The 20,787-nt window shown below is 35.5% G+C and overlaps 1 protein-coding gene and 2 long non-coding RNA genes across 6 annotated transcripts; all 3 read left to right on the top strand.

Moving 5' to 3' along the window:
* Positions 1 to 3,066: 3,066 nt before the first annotated feature.
* Positions 3,067 to 4,345, top strand: LOC125580654. Of its 2 annotated transcripts, XR_007318389.1 has the most exons (3): positions 3,087 to 3,845; positions 3,908 to 3,982; positions 4,056 to 4,345. It is a non-coding gene; the product is annotated as an uncharacterized LOC125580654 (long non-coding RNA). The 2 variants fall into 2 exon arrangements; XR_007318388.1 differs by having other exon boundaries at positions 3,067 to 3,982.
* Positions 4,346 to 11,732: 7,387 nt separating this feature from the next.
* On the top strand, positions 11,733 to 12,502 carry LOC125580653. 2 transcript variants are annotated; one of them, XR_007318386.1, is made up of 3 exons: positions 11,751 to 12,002; positions 12,065 to 12,139; positions 12,213 to 12,502. It is a non-coding gene; the product is annotated as an uncharacterized LOC125580653 (long non-coding RNA). The 2 variants fall into 2 exon arrangements; XR_007318387.1 differs by having other exon boundaries at positions 11,733 to 12,139.
* Positions 12,503 to 18,406: 5,904 nt separating this feature from the next.
* Positions 18,407 to 20,734, top strand: LOC106374938 (TLC domain-containing protein 4). 2 transcript variants are annotated; one of them, XM_048745520.1, is made up of 9 exons: positions 18,407 to 18,799; positions 18,915 to 19,017; positions 19,162 to 19,340; positions 19,433 to 19,521; positions 19,602 to 19,743; positions 19,822 to 19,896; positions 19,993 to 20,190; positions 20,266 to 20,325; positions 20,459 to 20,734. In XM_048745520.1, exons 3-9 carry the CDS (start codon positions 19,227 to 19,229, stop codon positions 20,585 to 20,587), a joined length of 807 nt encoding a protein of 268 aa, XP_048601477.1. In that variant the 5' UTR covers positions 18,407 to 18,799; positions 18,915 to 19,017; positions 19,162 to 19,226; the 3' UTR covers positions 20,588 to 20,734. The 2 variants fall into 2 exon arrangements, with proteins under 2 accessions (XP_048601477.1, XP_013670310.1); XM_013814856.3 differs by having other exon boundaries at positions 18,407 to 19,017.
* Positions 20,735 to 20,787: the final 53 nt, after the last annotated feature.

Raw genomic sequence — 20,787 nt, 5'->3', positions numbered from 1 at the left:
CTCCTTATACGGCAAACAGGACGGCCAGAGTGATCATTTCAAACAGAAAGCTTTATCCAGGCTATAATCCTTTTGCACCAATTGACAAGAATAAGTTGAGGGAGCTCGCTGAGTGGTTGAAATCTTGTCCGTAAGTGTTTGCTTTTCACATAATAGCTTGCTTTTTACATAATAGCTTGCTTTTCCCATAAAACCTGATTGCTTTTCAACATTTTGTGTTTGCAGTTATTATAGAACAGCTCTCGATAAAAAACCACGTAAAAGTAGAACTTGGTGGTATCAAATCCTCCGAACCTCCCTATGACGTAGACAACTTACTTGTAAGTCTTCTGCTATGACGTAGACAACTTACTTGTAAGTCGTCTGGTAAGTCTTCTACGTAGACGACTTATCAGACGACTTACTTGTAAGTCGTCTGGTAAGTCATCTACGTAGAAGACTTACCACTAAGTCGTCTGATATCTTCTGACTTGTACTTTATTTTATATGCAGCATATTGATGCTTGGATTAATGTGCTGAGGAAGAGGTACAACGCTAACCCACAACATTTCAGGAGCGAGAGAATGTGCTTCCTTGATCATCTCTTTGCTCAGCAATGGAGATTCAACTTCAAGGATTTTAAGGACTCGAAGCCCGATCAAAACGGTTTAGGAAGAAGACTCCCTGGTGGGGCGTGGAATTATTATGCAGGCACTATACCATCATTTTGCAAATCGAACAAGGTTTGGGGGACGGATATTGATGATATCTATGCGCCAGTAAACTTCGCCGACAGTCATTGGATTGCTATTTGGATATCGATCCCTAAGAGGCACATATTCGTCTTTGACAACATTTGTTCCAGTATCTCCCCAGAAGAACTCGATGTGGTAATGGAGTCTTTTCTCTACATGGTCCCTTATCTGCTTGTTGAGTGCGCTTCCTCAGACGAACTACGTGCCCAATACAGCCTGGAGCCATTCACATATGAGAGACCGACCAATATACCTCCGGCCCGAGCTGGTGATTGTGGCGTGTACACTCTAAAGTACATTGAATGTCATGCTCTTGGGATAGAGTTTAGTAAAAAAGACTTTGCTAAGGCCAACGGGAAGAGTATGAGGGATAAGATGGCGGTGGATATATTTCAAGAGCTTCCTGACGCGCATGAGTTCGTAAACAAGGACATGGATGACATCCTGGGTACGTATGACGGGTGATAAACAGGCCACTTTAGATGATTTTGTATGATAGATTAGGCTGATGTGTGTATTTGAACTTGATCCCTATTTTGTATTTGAACTTGATCCCTATTTTGTAACTATATTCTGCGCAGAAGACTTACAGTTAAGTCGTCTGGACGACTTAACTATAAGTAGTCTGGAAAGTCTTCTGAGCAGTGACCTTTTGTAACTATATTTCGGATAATATAAAGGGCAAGACCATCTCAAATTTGTTTGGTAGTGCAATTTGACAAAGAAGTTGACACAGATAAGTTCATAACACAAATTTTTAGTACATAAACTGAACACTGGACGACTAACTTGAAGGTCTTCTGGAAGAAAAAACTCTGGACGACTAACTGGACGACCTTCTGGACGACTTAATTGAAGGTCTTCTGGAAGACTAAACACTGGACGACTAACTGGACGACCTTCTGGACGACTTAATTGAAGGTCTTCTGGAAGACTAAACACTGGACGACTAACTGGACGACCTTCTGGACGACTTAATTGAAGGTCTTCTGGAAGACTAAACACTGGACGACTAACTTGAAGGTCTTCTGGAAGAAAAAACCCTGGACGACTAACTGGACGACCTTCTGGACGACTTAACTGAAGGTCTTCTGGAAGACTAAACACTGGACGACTTACATTGGGGTTTCGTATGGCCAGTTTCCTTGCATTTTGAGCATCTATAAGCCCTGTGTTGCTTCCCGGGTTTGCGTCCTCTCATCCTGGATAGCTCCAACCAAGATTGCCATCTTGATTTCTTCTGTCTTCCCGGACCACGTTTTACTTCCGGAGGAAAGCATGTGCGTTCCTCAACTTGTTGTCCAACACAAGGATATATATTCTCTGAGTATCCTGCAAACAAAAAATCATTTGAGTACACTGGACATACAAGTGTGGAGATATGCAAACCAACAGATGTTCCAGCAGCTATAGCATGAGGGCAAGGTATTTTCTCCACTGCATAGACACCACAATCACACTTTCCATGTCACTACAAGAAAAAGGAGCTATTGTTACGATTTTTTGAGACTAGATTTCTTAGTCACATATTTGTGACATAACATACACTGATTTGTAACTGATCTATTATGTCAAAAAAAGAGTAGCTATTTAGTCATAATATTGTGACCGGTTATGTCGTAACCAAATTATGTCGCATTTAGTGACATAAATATGACAAAAATAAATGAGACAAAAAATGTGACATAATTGTAACTATGTTTATTGTTACCATAGCGACAACTATGTGACTAAAGGCTATGACTCCGTTTATGAAGATATATAAACTAAATGTTCGTGATGGATGCATTGAAAAGGATAACAAATAAAAAATGTCGTAACTTTTCAAGCGCAAAATTATTTGGGTGATCTTGCAAGGTTTATTTATGTAGCTCAAGTTTTAACAATGGTTTATCCTGAGTTTTAAAAAGAAACCATTGTTTATCATTTTTCTTTTGAGGTTGAATATGAAACTTTTCTATACACTATTCCCTAAACATAAACACTAAATTTAAATTTACATACAAAACAATTAATTTGATCTTCTTAAAATTTAGAAATTAATTCTTAAACTTTCAATTCAAATATATATTTTTAAAATTTAAACCAATATACTCCAAACACTTAATCTCAAATCCCTTAAGTTAAGTCCAAATCTCAAATCTAAACCCTAAACTACACCAAATCCTATATCATAAATTTAAACTTCAAATATAATAGTTTAAACTTAAAATCTAAATCTTTGACATAAACTCAAAATTTATTCTTTTTTTTTTTGACAACTATAATAACTAAACTAAGATAAAGGTCCTACCGACTCGGAAAGCCAAGCCGGTGGGGTGGAATCAACATAGAACACAGCTGAAGGGGGACTCCGAGCACCTCGTGCAAGCTTGTCCGCCACTAGATTAGTTGCTCTTGGTATATGTTGAATCTTGAAGGAAGGAAAGAAACTCTTACCAGAATTTATTCTCTTAAAATCTTTAATCCCAAGTTTTTAAACTTAAACTTTTAACCTTACATATACTTCAAACCATATATTCATACTTAACCTTATATCTTAAGACATTAATTCATATTACATACTTCAAACTATTTTTAAATATTTTCTAAATTTTAAACTTAAACCTCAAACTCCAAATCATATATCATAAATTTCATTTCTAAATCTATTTTTCATTTCTAGAACTATATAACATGTACTCTAAGTGAAGTAAACTTATAATTTTAATAACTTTTTTTTTATCAACAATAAAACTTATAATAAACATAAAAACTAAAGAAAAATTAGAAAGTAAAATTCTATCCCTGTACGAAAATGAGATTAGAAACAAAAATTATAAAACAACTAACATTAAAGAATAAAATGTATTCTGTCTGTTGAGAAAAAAGTATAACAACTAAAAAAATTCCTATTGGCTGATTCACAAACACAAGGATCAAGCTTTTCACCGTCGGATGAGATTGGATCCAAGGGACCAAAGTTATTCCTTTTCTTCAGATCTCCATACATAGCTTTCTTCACTGCTGGCCTCCGCATCTCCTCTCTTCTCTTTCGTCAGAAGATCTCTCCACCCTCGCAAGATCTCTGCCTTCATCGCTCTCCATCTTCTCTACCACCTCCGTTAATGGTCGTTTATTATAAATTTTACTTCCATCATCTCTCTTCTGCGTGACTTTGACTTTGGTGCAGGTTGAAGAATTGAATGAGTGGTATCTCTGTCTTCCATCATTTGATGTCACGCTCACCGTTCACCACCACTCCACGGTTTGACATATATCTCTCTGTCGCTGTCTTTGTCTCTCTCTTTGAATCTGATTTTTGTTTGTTTTTTGTAAAGGAGGGTGGAGGATGCAGAAAAAGCTTGATGGTGGAGGATGCAGAAGAAGCTTGATGGTGGAGGAGACAAGACCAGCCGTGGTCGCAGTGGCTGTTGTGCGGCGGAGGCAAGGCCACACATGGCGGCTGGAGGAGGCAAGGCGAGGCAGGCATGGCCGCTTATTTTTTTAGGGTTGAATTTTTTTTAATGATTTGGTTTAGTTATCTAAACCTAATTTTATTTTAAACCAATTTCATTTTGTAAACCGAGTTATTTTTATTTCGATTTATAGAGTAACCAATTGAAACTGAGATGTTACTACTACTGTAATACTTTGTGAGGTTTAATTATGACAAATTAATAACATAATGAAGGTTACAAAATACAAAAATTTTGTTACACAATTATAGTAACGGATAAATATTATTTCGTTCGTCATTGATCATTATGTTTTGTGACTAAATTTTTGATTATAATAGGCTACAAAAAAAATTGACCAAAAAAAAGGCTACAAAATTAAGATTTTAAATTAGTTATAAATAATGACAGTTTGGGGCAATATATATAATGTCAGTATCGGTGACACAGTAAAAAAACTATAATGTCGTCAATATTAGTGACATTTTGTGACAATAGATCCGTTACTAGAAGTGATATAGTTGTCACATTAAACAGTCACAAATTATGACAGTTTGATACAATTTAATAAGTAAGAAATTACTACAGTTTTGTTATTAATATACAACGTAACTATGTGTGACGATTTGTTACAAAAAATTTAGTCGCAAGAAATTGTGACATTTTTGTTACTCCAGAAAATTTGTCACACGTATTGCAACCATTAATAATTGGTCACAAAAACGTAACAATGATAATATTGTTACGAATTCTTTGCTATCGTGACGGAAAATTTCGTCACAATACATTTATTTTCTTGTAGTGTGTTCCAAATCAACCACACAGTCCATTTTCCGACCTTTCACAAAGAATCGCCATCCATCAATTGGTTGTACTGTCATCGTATCCGCTATCTCCGATCGAACAGCAAGCAAGTATTCAACACCTCGACTATGTTGAGTTGGGAGACTCAAAGCATCTTCTCACCTTTTCCAAAACCACTTTCCTAGCTTCTCCCTTATGAACTCCAACAGGAACTGAACCGGAAATCCTCTAGCTCGCTTCAGAGCGGAATTAATAGATTCAGCGATGTTGCTTGTCTTTATGTTGTACCTGTCCCCCTGACAATAAACCCTTGACCATAGGCTGACGTCGGCATTCTCCAAATACGTTGCAAGGTCCAGGTTTGCACTCCGTATCTCAGCCATGTACCGGTCAAAATCTGAAACCGTATGAGCATAAGCAGCACCTTTCACCAAGTACAAGAGATGTTTCCCTTTATATTTTTTGACAATGTTATCTTGAAGGTGATAATAACATATTCCTCGGGTTGCCCAAGGAAACACCTTATCACACGCACTTTTAATGGCCGCGTGCCGGTCAGAGACTATCACCAGAGGCTGCTCATCAGATACACAACTAGCCAATTTTGTGAAAAACCATTCCCAAGAAGGTTCATCTTCAGCATCTACGATCCCAAAAGCCAATGGAAATATCTGAAAATTCCCATCTTATGCGGCTGCAACTAACATAACACCTCCATATTTCCCACTTAGGTGAGTCCCATCCACAACAATGACCCTTCTCTGATACTTAAAACCTTTGATAGAAGCTCCAAAAGAGAGAAATAGATACTTAAATCTATTGATAGAATCAAGTTCTATAGCCGTGATAGAATCGGGATTTGCTAAGGAGATTTGCTCGAGATATGATGGCAGACGCGAATACCCATCTTCTGCTGATCCTCTCACCAATGTTTGTGCATATAAAAGTGCTCTGTATGAAGTGGTGTAATCAAGCGTCATGCCAAACATGTTCTTCATTGCATCAGTGATATGCTGCGGATTCAACCCATCAATGATTCCAACACGATCAATGAAAAGCCTACCAACATACTTCGGAGTACAGTGTCTCCGCTGAGCGAGTCGGTCTCCCGCTGAGCATGTATGTTTTTCCACATACTTTGTTACCCAAAACGTGTTTGTCCCATGTTTCACACTCGCTCTGACCTTCCATTGACAACCACTAACCGGACATGTTGTCACAAGGAGAGTTTTCGTTGACTTGTATATTCTGAAGGAGAACTTAAACCTCACTGCTGTCAACCGCAGCTCTGAAAGCAGTGCATCCTTGCTAACAAAACTCTGGTTGACATAGATACTGTTACCATTCGATCTTCCTCCTTCAATCTTTTCGATATCTTCAAAACACATATCATCATCTTCCTCATCCTCATCTTCAACCTTTCCATAAACACTGTAATCCTCACCATTCTCGTCCGCTTCAGCAACAATAGAGATGCCAGCATCCTCCTCCCCATCGTCCTCATCCCCATCGTCCTCCTCCCAGTCATGATTTTCATCATCAACCAAATCATCATCATCATCTTCAAAACATTCATCAGCTTCATCATCTTCCCTGAACTCTGAAACCGTTTCCACCTTGCTATGGCTTGATACACAAAGCCGTACTCCATGCGTTTTGGTTATCTCGAGCAAGTTTCGAACTTGTCTATCACTTGTAACATGAATAGGAGGGGTGTCTGGAGCCTGCATCATTTCTGCTGGTAATGAGTAGGTTATCTCCACAGATTCTGTGCTCATGTCCAGGTTATAATCTTCTTGAGCCATTGCAAGAAGTTCAGCATGTGTCGAACCTTCCCCCAAAAAAATGATTCTCGCTCCTTTGACATTATCAACCACAAAATCCCAACGACAATCATTCAACAACCATTCTCCATACACTGCATGTAACTGACGCATCATCTACAAAAATTCAAAATAAAACACATTAGTAAACATAGAGAAAATGAAAGTTTACTAAACATTGACGCAGACGACATACCAGTAAGTCGTCTGGAAGACTTACCAGTAAGTCGTCCAAACGGGTCATTTTTGCAATTGAATTTTAAATAGGACGACTTACTTGTAAGTCGTCCAGCTTTGTTTGTTAAAAAAAAAACCTAGACGACTTACCAGGAAGTCGTCTAGGATAAATGTGTTAGTTTTGCATTTGACCGAATAGTATCAGATATTTGACTTTTCCTGGACGACTTACCAGTAAGTCATCCCAGGGAAAACAAAAATTTCAATATTTTATTAAAGCTAGACGACTTATTTGTAAGTCTTCTCAGGTTAGTTTGCAATTCGAAAAAGAAACTTATATATTTAACTTTACCCAGACGACTTACTTGAAAGTCGTCCAGCCAGACGACAAACAAGAAAGTCGTCCGAGATAAGCAAGGTTTGACCATAATCTAGGAATTAAATCTGGACGACTTTGCTTATCCTGGACGACTTTCAAGTAAGTCGTCTTACTGGAAGTCAGTCGTCTGGGAAAAGTTAAATTTAAGTTTTATTTTCCAATTGCAAAAGTAACCTGAGACGACTTACAGATAAGTCGTCCAGATTTAATAAAATATTGAAATTTTTGTTTTCCGGGAGAAGACTTACTGGTAAGTCGTCCAGGAATAGTCAAATATCTGACACAATTCGGTCAAATGCAAAACTAACTCATTTATCCTAGACGACTTATCAGTAAGTCGTCTAGGGTATTCTCTAGTTCTTTTTTTAACAAACAAAGATGACGACTTAAAAGTAAGTCGTCCGTTTGACCATAAGACTTACCCGTAAGTCTTCTACAGCCAGACTACTTTCGGGTAAGTCTTCTACACAAACAGATCTGGAAAAAATTTCAGTTTCATACCTTAAACTAGTGAGATGACTTCCTTAGCACACAGAGTCTTCTCCAACCACCCACAATCTCAAACGAAAGTGACCCACCAAGAATAGTATGCTTGAATGGCTCTATAAACCATAAAAAAATTTGAATCAAAAGCTTGAGTTTTTTGGATGAATATGGAGGCAAAGTGAAAGAGATGTTGTTTTTAGTTCATTACAAGTGAGAAAGAGAGAGTGTAAATCGATTTTAGGTGCATTAAGAGCTTCAAATTGGTTGTTCATGGTGGTTGGGGTATTGATCACAATGACAATCTTGTAATTACTTGAAGATGATGAGGGTGAGGGAGTAAAAATATCATTTTCGGAAAAAAAAAATAAAAAAAATGTGATGGTATTTTCGTGAATATCATGAACTTGTGGGGGTGAATAGGGCAGAAGAAAAATCCAAGAAAAACATGGGTTAGTTTTAGGTTTGACTTTGAGTTTTGAGTCAATTCTGCAAAAAGCCCTTTTTTATTTTCTGATTTTTAAGTTATATAAATAATCCATGTTCTTGAAACCAACCGTGATATTTATGGATGTGGGAGGAGGATTCTTATCAATCCGTGATCCAATTTTGTGGTTTGGTTTATACAGTTAACCAAAACTAGACCATATTTCCATTTCGGTTTGTAGCGGTTCCACATTCGGTTTATTGATTCCAAACTTTTGACTTTAAAATATTAAGCCTGATATATTTCCTCTGAATACCAAACACTTGTCAAATTTGGACGTGTCAAAAGTGATAAACAATAATATCACACAAAATTTTATTATTAAAGTGAGCGTTACAAATTCTCATGTATATGAATTAAACGAGCTTATATAAAACGACTTCAAACCAGTGTGGAGATTCAACTTCAAGGATTTTAAGGACTCGAAGCCCGATCAAAACGGTTTAGGAAGAAGACTCCCTGGTGGGGCGTGGAATTATTATGCAGGCACTATACCATCATTTTGCAAATCGAACAAGGTTTGGGGGACGGATATTGATGATATCTATGCGCCAGTAAACTTCGCCGACAGTCATTGGATTGCTATTTGGATATCGATCCCTAAGAGGCACATAGTCGTCTTTGACAGCATTTGTTCCAGTATCTCCCCAGAAGAACTCGATGTGGTAATGGAGCCTTTTCTCTACATGGTCCCTTATCTGCTTGTTGATTGCGCTTCCACAGACGAACTACGTGCCCAATACAGCCTGGAGCCATTCACATATGAGAGACCGACCAATATACCTCCGGCCCGAGCTGGTGATTGTGGTGTGTACACTCTAAAGTACATTGAATGTCATGCTCTTGGGATAGAGTTTAGTAAAAAAGACTTTGCTAAGGCCAACGGGAAGAGTATGAGGGATAAGATGGCGGTGGATATATTTCAAGAGCTTCCTGACGCGCATGAGTTCGTAAACAAGGACATGGATGACATCCTGGGTACGTATGACGGGTGATAAACAGGCCACTTTAGATGATTTTGTATGATAGATTAGGCTGATGTGTGTATTTGAACTTGATCCCTATTTTGTAACTATATTCTGCGCAGAAGACTTACAGTTAAGTCGTCTGGACGACTTAACTATAAGTAGTCTGGAAAGTCTTCTGAGCAGTGACCTTTTGTAACTATATTTCGGATAATATAAAGGGCAAGACCATCTCAAATTTGTTTGGTAGTGCAATTTGACAAAGAAGTTGACACAGATAAGTTCATAACACAAATTTTTAGTACATAAACTGAACACTGGACGACTAACTTGAAGGTCTTCTGGAAGAAAAAACTCTGGACGACTAACTGGACGACCTTCTGGACGACTTAATTGAAGGTCTTCTGGAAGACTAAACACTGGACGACTAACTGGACGACCTTCTGGATGACTTAATTGAAGGCCTTCTGGAAGATAAACTCTGGACGACTAACTGGACGACCTTCTGGACGACTTAATTGAAGGTCTTCTGGAAGACTAAACACTGGACGACTAACTGGACGACCTTCTGGACGACTTAATTGAAGGTCTTCTGGAAGACTAAACACTGGACGACTAACTTGAAGGTCTTCTGGAAGAAAAAACCCTGGACGACTAACTGGACGACCTTCTGGACGACTTAACTGAAGGTCTACTGGAAGACTAAACACTGGACGACTTACATTGGGGTTTCGTATGGCCAGTTTCCTTGCATTTTGAGCATCTATAAGCCCTGTGTTGCTTCCCGGGTTTGCGTCCTCTCATCCTGGATAGCTCCAACCAAGATTACCATCTTGATTTCTTCTGTCTTCCCGGACCACGTTTTACTTCCGGAGGAAAGCATGTGCGTTCCTCAACTTGTTGTCCAACACAAGGATATATATTCTCTGAGTATCCTGCAAACAGAAAATCCTTTGAGTACACTGGACATACAAGTGTGGAGATATGCAAACCAACAGATGTTCCAGCAGCTATAGCATGAGGGCAAGGTATTTTCTCCACTGCATAGACACCACAATCACACTTTCTATGTCACTACAAAAAAAAAGGAGCTATTGTTACGATTTTTTGAGACTAGATTTCTTAGTCACATATTTGTGACATAACATACACTGATTTGTAACTGATCTATTATGTCAAAAATAGAGTAGCTATTTAGTCATAATATTGTGACCGGTTATGTCGTAACCAAATTATGTCGCATTTAGTGACATAAATATGACAAAAATAAATGAGACAAAAAATGTGACATAATTGTAACTATGTTTATTGTTACCATAGCGACAACTATGTGACTAAAGGCTATGACTCCGTTTATGAAGATATATAAACTAAATGTTCGTGATGGATGCATTGAAAAGGATAACAAATAAAAAATGTCGTAACTTTTCAAGCGCAAAATTATTTGGGTGATCTTGCAAGGTTTATTTATGTAGCTCAAGTTTTAACAATGGTTTATCCTGAGTTTTAAAAACAAACCATTGTTTATCATTTTTCTTTTGAGGTTGAATATGAAACTTTTCTATACACTATTCCCTAAACATAAACACTAAATTTAAATTTACATACAAAACAATTAATTTGATCTTCTTAAAATTTAGAAATTAATTCTTAAACTTTCAATTCAAATATATATTTTTAAAATTTAAACCAATATACTCCAAACACTTAATCTCAAATCCCCTAAGTTAAGTCCAAATCTCAAATCTAAACCCTAAACTACACCAAATCCTATATCATAAATTTAAACTTCAAATATAATAGTTTAAACTTAAAATCTAAATCTTTGACATAAACTCAGAATTTATTCTTTTTTTTTTTACAACTATAATAACTAAACTAAGATAAAGGTCCTACCTACTCGGAAAGCCAAGCCAGTGGGGTGGAATCAACATAGAACACAGCTGAAGGGGGACTCCGAGCACCTCGTGCAAGCTTGTCCGCCACTAGATTAGTTGCTCTTGGTATATGTTGAATCTTGAAGGAAGGAAAGAAACTCTTACCAGAATTTATTCTCTTAAAATCTTTAATCCCAAGTTTTTAAACTTAAACTTTCAACCTTACATATACTTCAAACCATATATTCATACTTAACCTTATATCTTAAGACATTAATTCATATTACATACTTCAAACTATTTTTAAATATTTTCTAAATTTTAAACTTAAACCTCAAACTCCAAATCATATATCATAAATTTCATTTCTAAATCTATTTTTCATTTCTAGAACTATATAACATGTACTCTAAGTGAAGTAAACTTATAATTTTAATAACTTTTTTTTTATCAAAAATAAAACTTATAATAAACAAAAAAACTAAAGAAAAATTAGAAAGTAAAATTCTATCCCTGTACGAAAATGAGATTAGAAAAAAATTATAAAACAACTAACATTAAAGAATAAAATGTATTCTGTCAGTTGAGAAAAAAAGTATAACAACTAAAAAAATTCCTATTGGCTGATTCACAAACACAAGGATCAAGCTTTTCACCGTCGGATGAGATTGGATCCAAGGGACCAAAGTTATTCCTTTTCTTCAGATCTCCATACATAGCTTTCTTCACTGCTGGCCTCCGCATCTCCTCTCTTCTCTTTTGTCAGAAGATCTCTCCACCCTCGCAAGATCTCTGCCTTCATCGCTCTCCATCTTCTCTACCACCTCCGTTAATGGTCGTTTATTATAAATTTTACTTCCATCATCTCTCTTCTGCGTGACTTTGACTTTGGTGCAGGTTGAAGAATTGAATGAGTGGTATCTCTGTCTTCCATCATTTGATGTCACGCTCACCGTTCACCACCACTCCACGGTTTGACATATATCTCTCTGTCGCTGTCTTTGTCTCTCTCTTTGAATCTGATTTTTGTTTGTTTTTTGTAAAGGAGGGTGGAGGATGCAGAAAAAGCTTGATGGTGGAGGATGCAGAAGAAGCTTGATGGTGGAGGAGACAAGACCAGCCGTGGTCGCAGTGGCTGTTGTGCGGCGGAGGCAAGGCCACACATGGCGGCTAGAGGAGGCAAGGCGAGGCAGGCATGGCCGCTTATTTTTTTAGGGTTGAATTTTTTTTAATGATTTGGTTTAGTTATCTAAACCTAATTTTATTTTAAACCAATTTCATTTTGTAAACCGAGTTATTTTTATTTCGATTTATAGAGTAACCAATTGAAACTGAGATGTTACTACTACTGTAATACTTTGTGAGGTTTAATTATGACAAATTAATAACATAATGAAGGTTACAAAATACAAAAATTTTGTTACACAATTATAGTAACGGATAAATATTATTTCGTTCGTCATTGATCATTATGTTTTGTGACTAAATTTTTGATTATAATAGGCTACAAAAAAAATTGACCAAAAAAAAGGCTACAAAATTAAGATTTTAAATTAGTTATAAATAATGACAGTTTGGGGCAATATATATAATGTCAGTATCGGTGACACAGTAAAAAAACTATAATGTCGTCAATATTAGTGACATTTTGTGACAATAGATCCGTTACTAGAAGTGATATAGTTGTCACATTAAACAGTCACAAATTAAGACAGTTTGATACAATTTAATAAGTAAGAAATTACTACAGTTTTGTTATTAATATACAACGTAACTATGTGTGACGATTTGTTACAAAAAATTTAGTCGCAAGAAATTGTGACATTTTTGTTACTCCAGAAAATTTGTGACACACGTATTGCAACCATTAATAATTGGTCACAAAAACGTAACAATGATAATATTGTTACGAATTCTTTGCTATCGTGACGGAAAATTTCGTCACAATACATTTATTTTCTTGTAGTGTGTTCCAAATCAACCACACAGTCCATTTTCCCACCTTTCACAAAGAATCGCCATCCATCAATTGGTTGTACTGTCATCGTATCCGCTATCTCCGATCGAACAGCAAGCAAGTATTCAACACCTCGACTATGTTGAGTTGGGAGACTCAAAGCATCTTCTCTCATTTTCCAAAACCACTTTCCTAGCTTCTCCCTTATGAACTCCAACAGGAACTGAACCGGAAATCCTCTAGCTCGCTTCAGAGCGGAATTAATAGATTCAGCGATGTTGCTTGTCTTTATGTTGTACATGTCCCCCTGACAATAAACCCTTGACCATAGGCTGACGTCGGCATTCTCCAAATACGTTGCAAGGTCCAGGTTTGCACTCCGTATCTCAGCCATGTACCGGTCAAAATCTGAAACCGTATGAGCATAAGCAGCACCTTTCACCAAGTACAAAAGATGTTTCCCTTTATACTTTTTGACAATGTTATCTTGAAGGTGATAATAACATATTCCTCGGGTTGCCCAAGGAAACACCTTATCACACGCACTTTTAATGGCCGCGTGCCGGTCAGAGACTATCACCAGAGGCTGCTCATCAGATACACAACTAGCCAATTTTGTGAAAAACCATTCCCAAGAAGGTTCATCTTCAGCATCTACGATCCCAAAAGCCAATGGAAATATCTGAAAATTCCCATCTTATGCGGCTGCAACTAACATAACACCTCCATATTTCCCACTTAGGTGAGTCCCATCCACAACAATGACCCTTCTCTGATACTTAAAACCTTTGATAGAAGCTCCAAAAGAGAGAAATAGATACTTAAATCTATTGATAGAATCAAGTTCTATAGCCGTGATAGAATCGGGATTTGCTAAGGAGATTTGCTCGAGATATGATGGCAGACGCGAATACCCATCTTCTGCTGATCCTCTCACCAATGTTTGTGCATATAAAAGTGCTCTGTATGAAGTGGTGTAATCAAGCGTCATGCCAAACATGTTCTTCATTGCATCAGTGATATGCTGCGGATTCAACCCATCAATGATTCCAACACGATCAATGAAAAGCCTACCAACATACTTCGGAGTACAGTGTCTCCGCTGAGCGAGTCGGTCTCCCGCTGAGCATGTATGTTTTTCCACATACTTTGTTACCCAAAACGTGTTTGTCCCATGTTTCACACTCGCTCTGACCTTCCATTGACAACCACTAACCGGACATGTTGTCACAAGGAGAGTTTTCGTTGACTTGTATATTCTGAAGGAGAACTTAAACCTCACTGCTGTCAACCGCAGCTCTGAAAGCAGGGCATCCTTGCTAACAAAAATCTGGTTGACATAGATACTGTTACCATTCGATCTTCCTCCTTCAATCTTTTCGATATCTTCAAAACACATATCATCATCTTCCTCATCCTCATCTTCAACCTTTCCATAAACACTGTAATCCTCACCATTCTCGTCCGCTTCAGCAACAATAGAGATACCAGCATCCTCCTCCCCATCGTCCTCATCCCCATTGTCCTCCTCCCCGTCATGATTTTCATCTTCAACCAAATCATCATCATCATCTTCAAAACATTCATCAGCTTCATCATCTTCCCTGAACTCTGAAACCGTTTCCACCTTGCTACGGCTTGATACACAAAGCCGTACTCCATGCGTTTTGGTTATCTCGAGCAAGTTTCGAACTTGTCTATCACTTGTAACATGAATAGGAGGGGTGTCTGGAGCCTGCATCATTTCTGCTGGTAATGAGTAGGTTATCTCCACAGATTCTGTGCTCATGTCCAGGTTATAATCTTCTTGAGCCATTGCAAGAAGTTCAGCATGTGTCGAACCTTCCCCCAAAAAAATGATTCTCGCTCCTTTGACATTATCAACCACAAAATCCCAACGACAATCATTCAACAACCATTCTCCATACACTGCATGTAACTGACGCATTATCTACAAAAATTCAAAATAAAACACATTAGTAAACATAGAGAAAATGAAAGTTTACTAAACATTGACGCAGACGACATACCAGTAAGTCGTCTGGAAGACTTACCAGTAAGTCGTCCAAACGGGTCATTTTTGCAATTGAATTTTAAATAGGACGACTTACTTGTAAGTCGTCCAGCTTTGTTTGTTAAAAAAAAACCTAGACGACTTACCAGGAAGTCGTCTAGGATAAATGTGTTAGTTTTGCATTTGACCGAATTGTATCAGATATTTGACTTTTCCTGGACGACTTACCAGTAAGTCATCTCAGGAAAAACAAAAATTTCAATATTTTATTAAAGCTAGACGACTTATTTGTAAGTCTTCTCAGGTTAGTTTGCAATTCGAAAAAGAAACATTATATATTTAACTTTACCCAGACGACTTACTTGAAAGTCGTCCAGCCAGACGACAAACAAGAAAGTCGTCCGAGATAAGCAAGGTTTGACCATAATCTAGGAATTAAATCTGGACGACTTTGCTTATCCTGGACGACTTTCAAGTAAGTCGTCTTACTGGAAGTCGGTCGTCTGGGAAAAGTTAAATTTAAGTTTTATTTTCCAATTGCAAAAGTAACCTGAGACGACTTACAGATAAGTCGTCCAGATTTAATAAAATATTGAAATTTTTGTTTTCCCGAAGAAGACTTACTGGTAAGTCGTCCAGGAATAGTCAAATATCTGACACAATTCGGTCAAATGCAAAACTAACTCATTTATCCTAGAGTCGTCTAGGGTATTCTCTAGTTCTTTTTTTAACAAACAAAGATGACGACTTAAAAGTAAGTCATCCGTTTGACCATAAGACTTCCATAAGACTTACCCGTAAGTCTTCTACAGCCAGACTACTTTCGGGTAAGTCTTCTACACAAACAGATCTGGAAAAAATTTCAGTTTCATACCTTAAACTAGTGAGATGACTTCCTTAGCACACAGAGTCTTCTCCAACCACCCACAATCTCAAACGAAAGTAACCCACCAAGAATAGTATGCTTGAATGGCTCTATAAACCATAAAAAAATTTGAATCAAAAGCTTGAGTTTTTTGGATGAATATGGAGGCAAAGTGAAAGAGATGTTATTTTTAGTTCATAACAAGTGAGAAAGAGAGAGTGTAAATCGATTTTAGGTGCATTAAAAGCTTCAAATTGGTTGTTCATGGTGGTTGGGGTATTGATCACAATGACAATCTTGTAATTACTTGAAGATGATGAGTGTGAGAGAGTAAAAATATCATTTTCGGAAAAAAAAAATTAAAAAAATGTGATGGTATTTTCGTGAATATCATGAACTTGTGGGGGTGAATAGGGCAAAAAAAAAATCCAAAAAAAGCATGGGTTAGTTTTAGGTTTGACTTTGAGTTTTGAGTCAATCCTCCAAAAAGCCCTTTTTTATTTTCTGATTTTTAAGTTATATAAATAATCCATGTTCTTGAAACCAACCGTGATATTTATGGATGTGGGAGGAGGATTCTTATCAATCCGTGATCCAATTTTGTGGTTTGGTTTATACAGTTAACCAAAACTAGACCATATTTCCATTTCGGTTTTTAGCGGTTCCACATTCGGTTTATTGATTCCAAACTTTTGACTTTAAAATATTAAGCCTGATATATTTCCTCTGAATACCAAACACTTGTCAAATTTGGACGTGTCAAAAGTGATAAACAATAATATCACACAAAATTTTATTATTAAAGTGAGCGTTACAAATTCTCATGTATATGAATTAAACGAGCTTATATAAAATGATTTTTTCTATAAATCATTTGGCAGCAAATTAACATATATTTAATCTTATTCGAATACTAATTAATATTAATGATAAACATTAATTTTCAAAAATTTCTTAGTTTAAGTAAGTATTTTAATTATATATGTATTATTTTAAAATAATATATCTATATTATTAAAAGACAAGTACCTATTTGAAAATGTTCTTACTTCGTTAATTAAACTCCCTATTTTTTTGCTTGTCTTTGCATTTATGAAATATCCTAAAACGAATAAAACTGCCTAATTTATTATTTTTCTTTTCAGTTACATTAATGAAATATGTTTAAATGAATTTAAACTTCCTATTTTATTGTTTGTCTTTTTCAGTTACCTTAATGAAATATCCTTAAATAAATTTGGACATAATGTCATTTAATCAACAAAAAAAACTCATGAGTTATCCTTACGTGCATAATTTTAATAATGGATTTTAAAAACGTGCATCATTAAAATGTTACCTAAAACATACAACACTAATATATAACATGCATCAATAAAACTAGAATTTGACTCACACAATTGTACGAATATTATTTTCAGTTGATTAAATTAAAAAATATTTATTTATTCAAAAGCTATTTAAGAATGGCTATGTTTTTAAAAATTATATGGTATTATTTGCTCATAACTCATTTGTCATTTGCTAAATTGTTAGAAATAAAATTTTAGCATAATATAACTCAGTTGTCATTTGCTAAATTTATGGTTTTTATTTATATTTTTTATTATTTAATTATAATATTTTCATTTTATATTTGAAAGAGAAATGAATTTTCTTTCAAACAATATTTTTGTAAATGTATTTTTAAAAAAATAATCAATTTAAATTGTTATTATCATTGAATATAATTATTTTTGACATAATTTGAGTTTTCGTTTACATCAAAATTTATCATATTTTAGGATAATTTTAATTTAAAATGTAATTTTCATATTTTTCAAACAAATTCTAAAAATATTTTTTAATATTTTGTTATAATTTTTAAAAAAATATTGAGTTGCATTTCAAATAAAAAAGTAAAGATATTAAAAATATTCTAATTAAAATATGTAAAATTTAATATAGTTTTAAGGAAATGTTCAAAATAAAAAAAAAAATTACACATAAAAAAATCCTGATTTTTGTTAACTGGGCGGATCATTATTTATATGATATCGCAAACGAAAGAAAAATTTATGTTTTTACAATTATCTAATTAACTATGTATACTCATTTTTTTATATTTTTTTATATGATATCACACATTCTTAAAAAAATAGATAGTTTAAGATGCAAAAAAAAATAATTTAGTTAATGAATATAATATGAATGAATTTTACAAATACATCATTTATAAAATAAATAATTAAAAACTGAAAATTCATATCCGCGCTGGCGTGCGGATCAGGATCTAGTGTAGATTATAACGTTTGGTTCAATCTTACTAACAAAATTTATATAACATTTATCCTCATTATTTTTACTTGATGTACAAGCCGAAACAATTCATAACCCAAATACCAAATATTTTGCAGATAGAGACATACTTGGTTGATCCTAAAATCCAGCTACCTTCCCTTTTTCTAAGACAAAACCAAAAGAAGATAGTTTCTTTATTTATATACTAAAAATTAGATTCTTTCCTGTAAACTTCCTCCCTTAAGTTTTCTTGCAAAACACAATTCAAATCGTCTTACTAGGCATTCTTCAAGCAAAACCTCTTTGTTAATTAATTAGTGGAATAAATAAATAGGAAAAAATCTTTATTTATTTTTATTTACTTTTTTTCTCTCGATTATTCTTAAGATAACTACTTGTGAGTTGTTCGGTTACAGCACCTCTTGCGAGTCAAGTAATTGAGTAAAATCTCTTATTACCTACTTGGATGATTTCTTGAAGCTTCTAAAGAAATACCCTTTTATCCATATCATCTCTGTAACGTCCTTCTTCTTACTCTTCTTCATCGTCTTGGCGTTTCTTCTGCATCTTTTTTTGCGGTTCACGTGTTGATTGCTTCTGGGTCTATCCTTGTTCGTTTAACTGTTTTAAGGTTGTCTCGGGTTGAGGTTTTCTCTGATAAACAAAACACAAAGCAAGAAACATAGTCTTTAATTGTTGTCTTCTTGAGCAGACGAATATTCGAGAAGGTTAATGTAAGAATTCTTGCTCCTTTTGATGTATTTTACAAAACCATGACTATAAGCCATCAAAGGTTATATTGTATTTTAATATTTTGTATTTAATGTGTTTTGAGAGAAGAGAATGACTCAGATGAACTTTCTTTCTCTTTTATGAAGCCAAGTTAAGTTTGAGAGGAAGAACTAAAACCATTCACCACAGAAGATCGAGGCTAGAGACGGTTATGGACGTCATGTCTTACCAGAATCAGGCAGAGGGTTTTGTTAAACGCTATCTGTTAGCAGATCCATGTCTTCCTTATACTTCTGTTCTTACAGGAATCTTTCTCTGCAAGATGGTAAGTATGGTTCTAGTTCACATGCAATTTCAAACCTCACGTCCTTTCTTTCTGATTTGACCTGTGTAGCTTATACTATTTTTGATAAATAGGTCTATGATCTTATGGAGTCATTCAGCTCTATTCATATCAAATCATACTCAGCTCTCACAAAAATGAAGAGAATTGAATGGAACAACAGGTGAGTGTCCATATACTAGATATGCTCTTTATTTTCAGCCTGTTTATATTTTTGTTCTTTGTCTTTTATCACTTTGGCAGGGGAATTTCTACAGTCCATGCGATATTTATCTCATTGATGGCACTCTACTTTGTGTTCTTCTCTGATTTGTTTTCTGACCAAACAAGTCTTCAAGGCCTTATGGTGTTTCGTAGCTCGCCTCTATCTAACTTTGGTTTAGGAGTAAGTTTTCATCTTGTTCACTTCTCATGTTTCTTCTTGAAACCATCCTGATGAGCATTGATGTGTTTGTCATAATAGGTATCAGTTGGTTACTTTCTTGCTGATCTTGGAATGATCATTTGGCTTTACCCTTCTTTAGGGGGAGTAGAATATGTAAGTTGTAGACACAAGAAAGCTTTTGTGTTCTATCCATTGGTTTTAATGATCTTGATCTGGCTGGTAAATGATAATGGCTGTTTTCCTTTATAGATTTTCCATCACAGCTTATCTGGTGTGGCAGTAGCGTATTCTCTGTTCTCAGGAGAGGCTCAGCATTACACATACATGGTTTTAATATCTGAAGTGACTACACCATCTATCAATCTTAGATGGTACCTTGACACTGCTGGCTTGAAGCGGTCTAGAGCTTATCTTATTAATGGAGTTGCTATTTTCTTGGCTTGGTTGGTGAGTTTTTGTAAGCCTTATACATTTGTTTGGAATCTGTAAAACGTCTTAGAAATTCATGTTTTTTGTTTGCAGACAGCAAGAATACTTCTGTTCATCTACATGTTTTACCATGTCTACATACACTATGATCAGGTACCTAAGATTTCGGTTTAATGACCAAACAGGTTCTTCCACCGAACGGTCTAGCTTTACACTCTGATATTGCTGTTGGTGCTGGTTGGTATTAGAGGTAACGAATTAATATGATCTATGGACTTTTTGGCAGGTGGTACAGATGAATACATTCGGTTATCTACTGGTATTCGTAGTACCGATTGCGTTGAGTGTAATGAACTTGATGTGGTTTGGTAAGATAGTGAAGGGATTGAAGAAAACACTTGAGAAAAGACAGTGAAGCAAATATTTTCTGTTGAATGTAAATATAAAGCTCTTATGAGAAAATGTGTTAGGTTCAAAGCAACAAGGTTTTTTACTTTTAGCTTAAACACTAATTATGTTCCAAAAAGATCTCAAATTTACTTCAGAAATCAGAATCTTATTCCACAATCGCCTCTCTCTCATCCATATATATTTTTTTTTTTGTTTCATGTAACA

Source organism: Brassica napus, chromosome C1 (genome assembly GCF_020379485.1).
Source record: "Brassica napus cultivar Da-Ae chromosome C1, Da-Ae, whole genome shotgun sequence".
Lineage (NCBI taxonomy): Eukaryota > Viridiplantae > Streptophyta > Magnoliopsida > Brassicales > Brassicaceae > Brassica > Brassica napus.
This window is presented reverse-complemented; position numbering and strand designations above follow the sequence as displayed.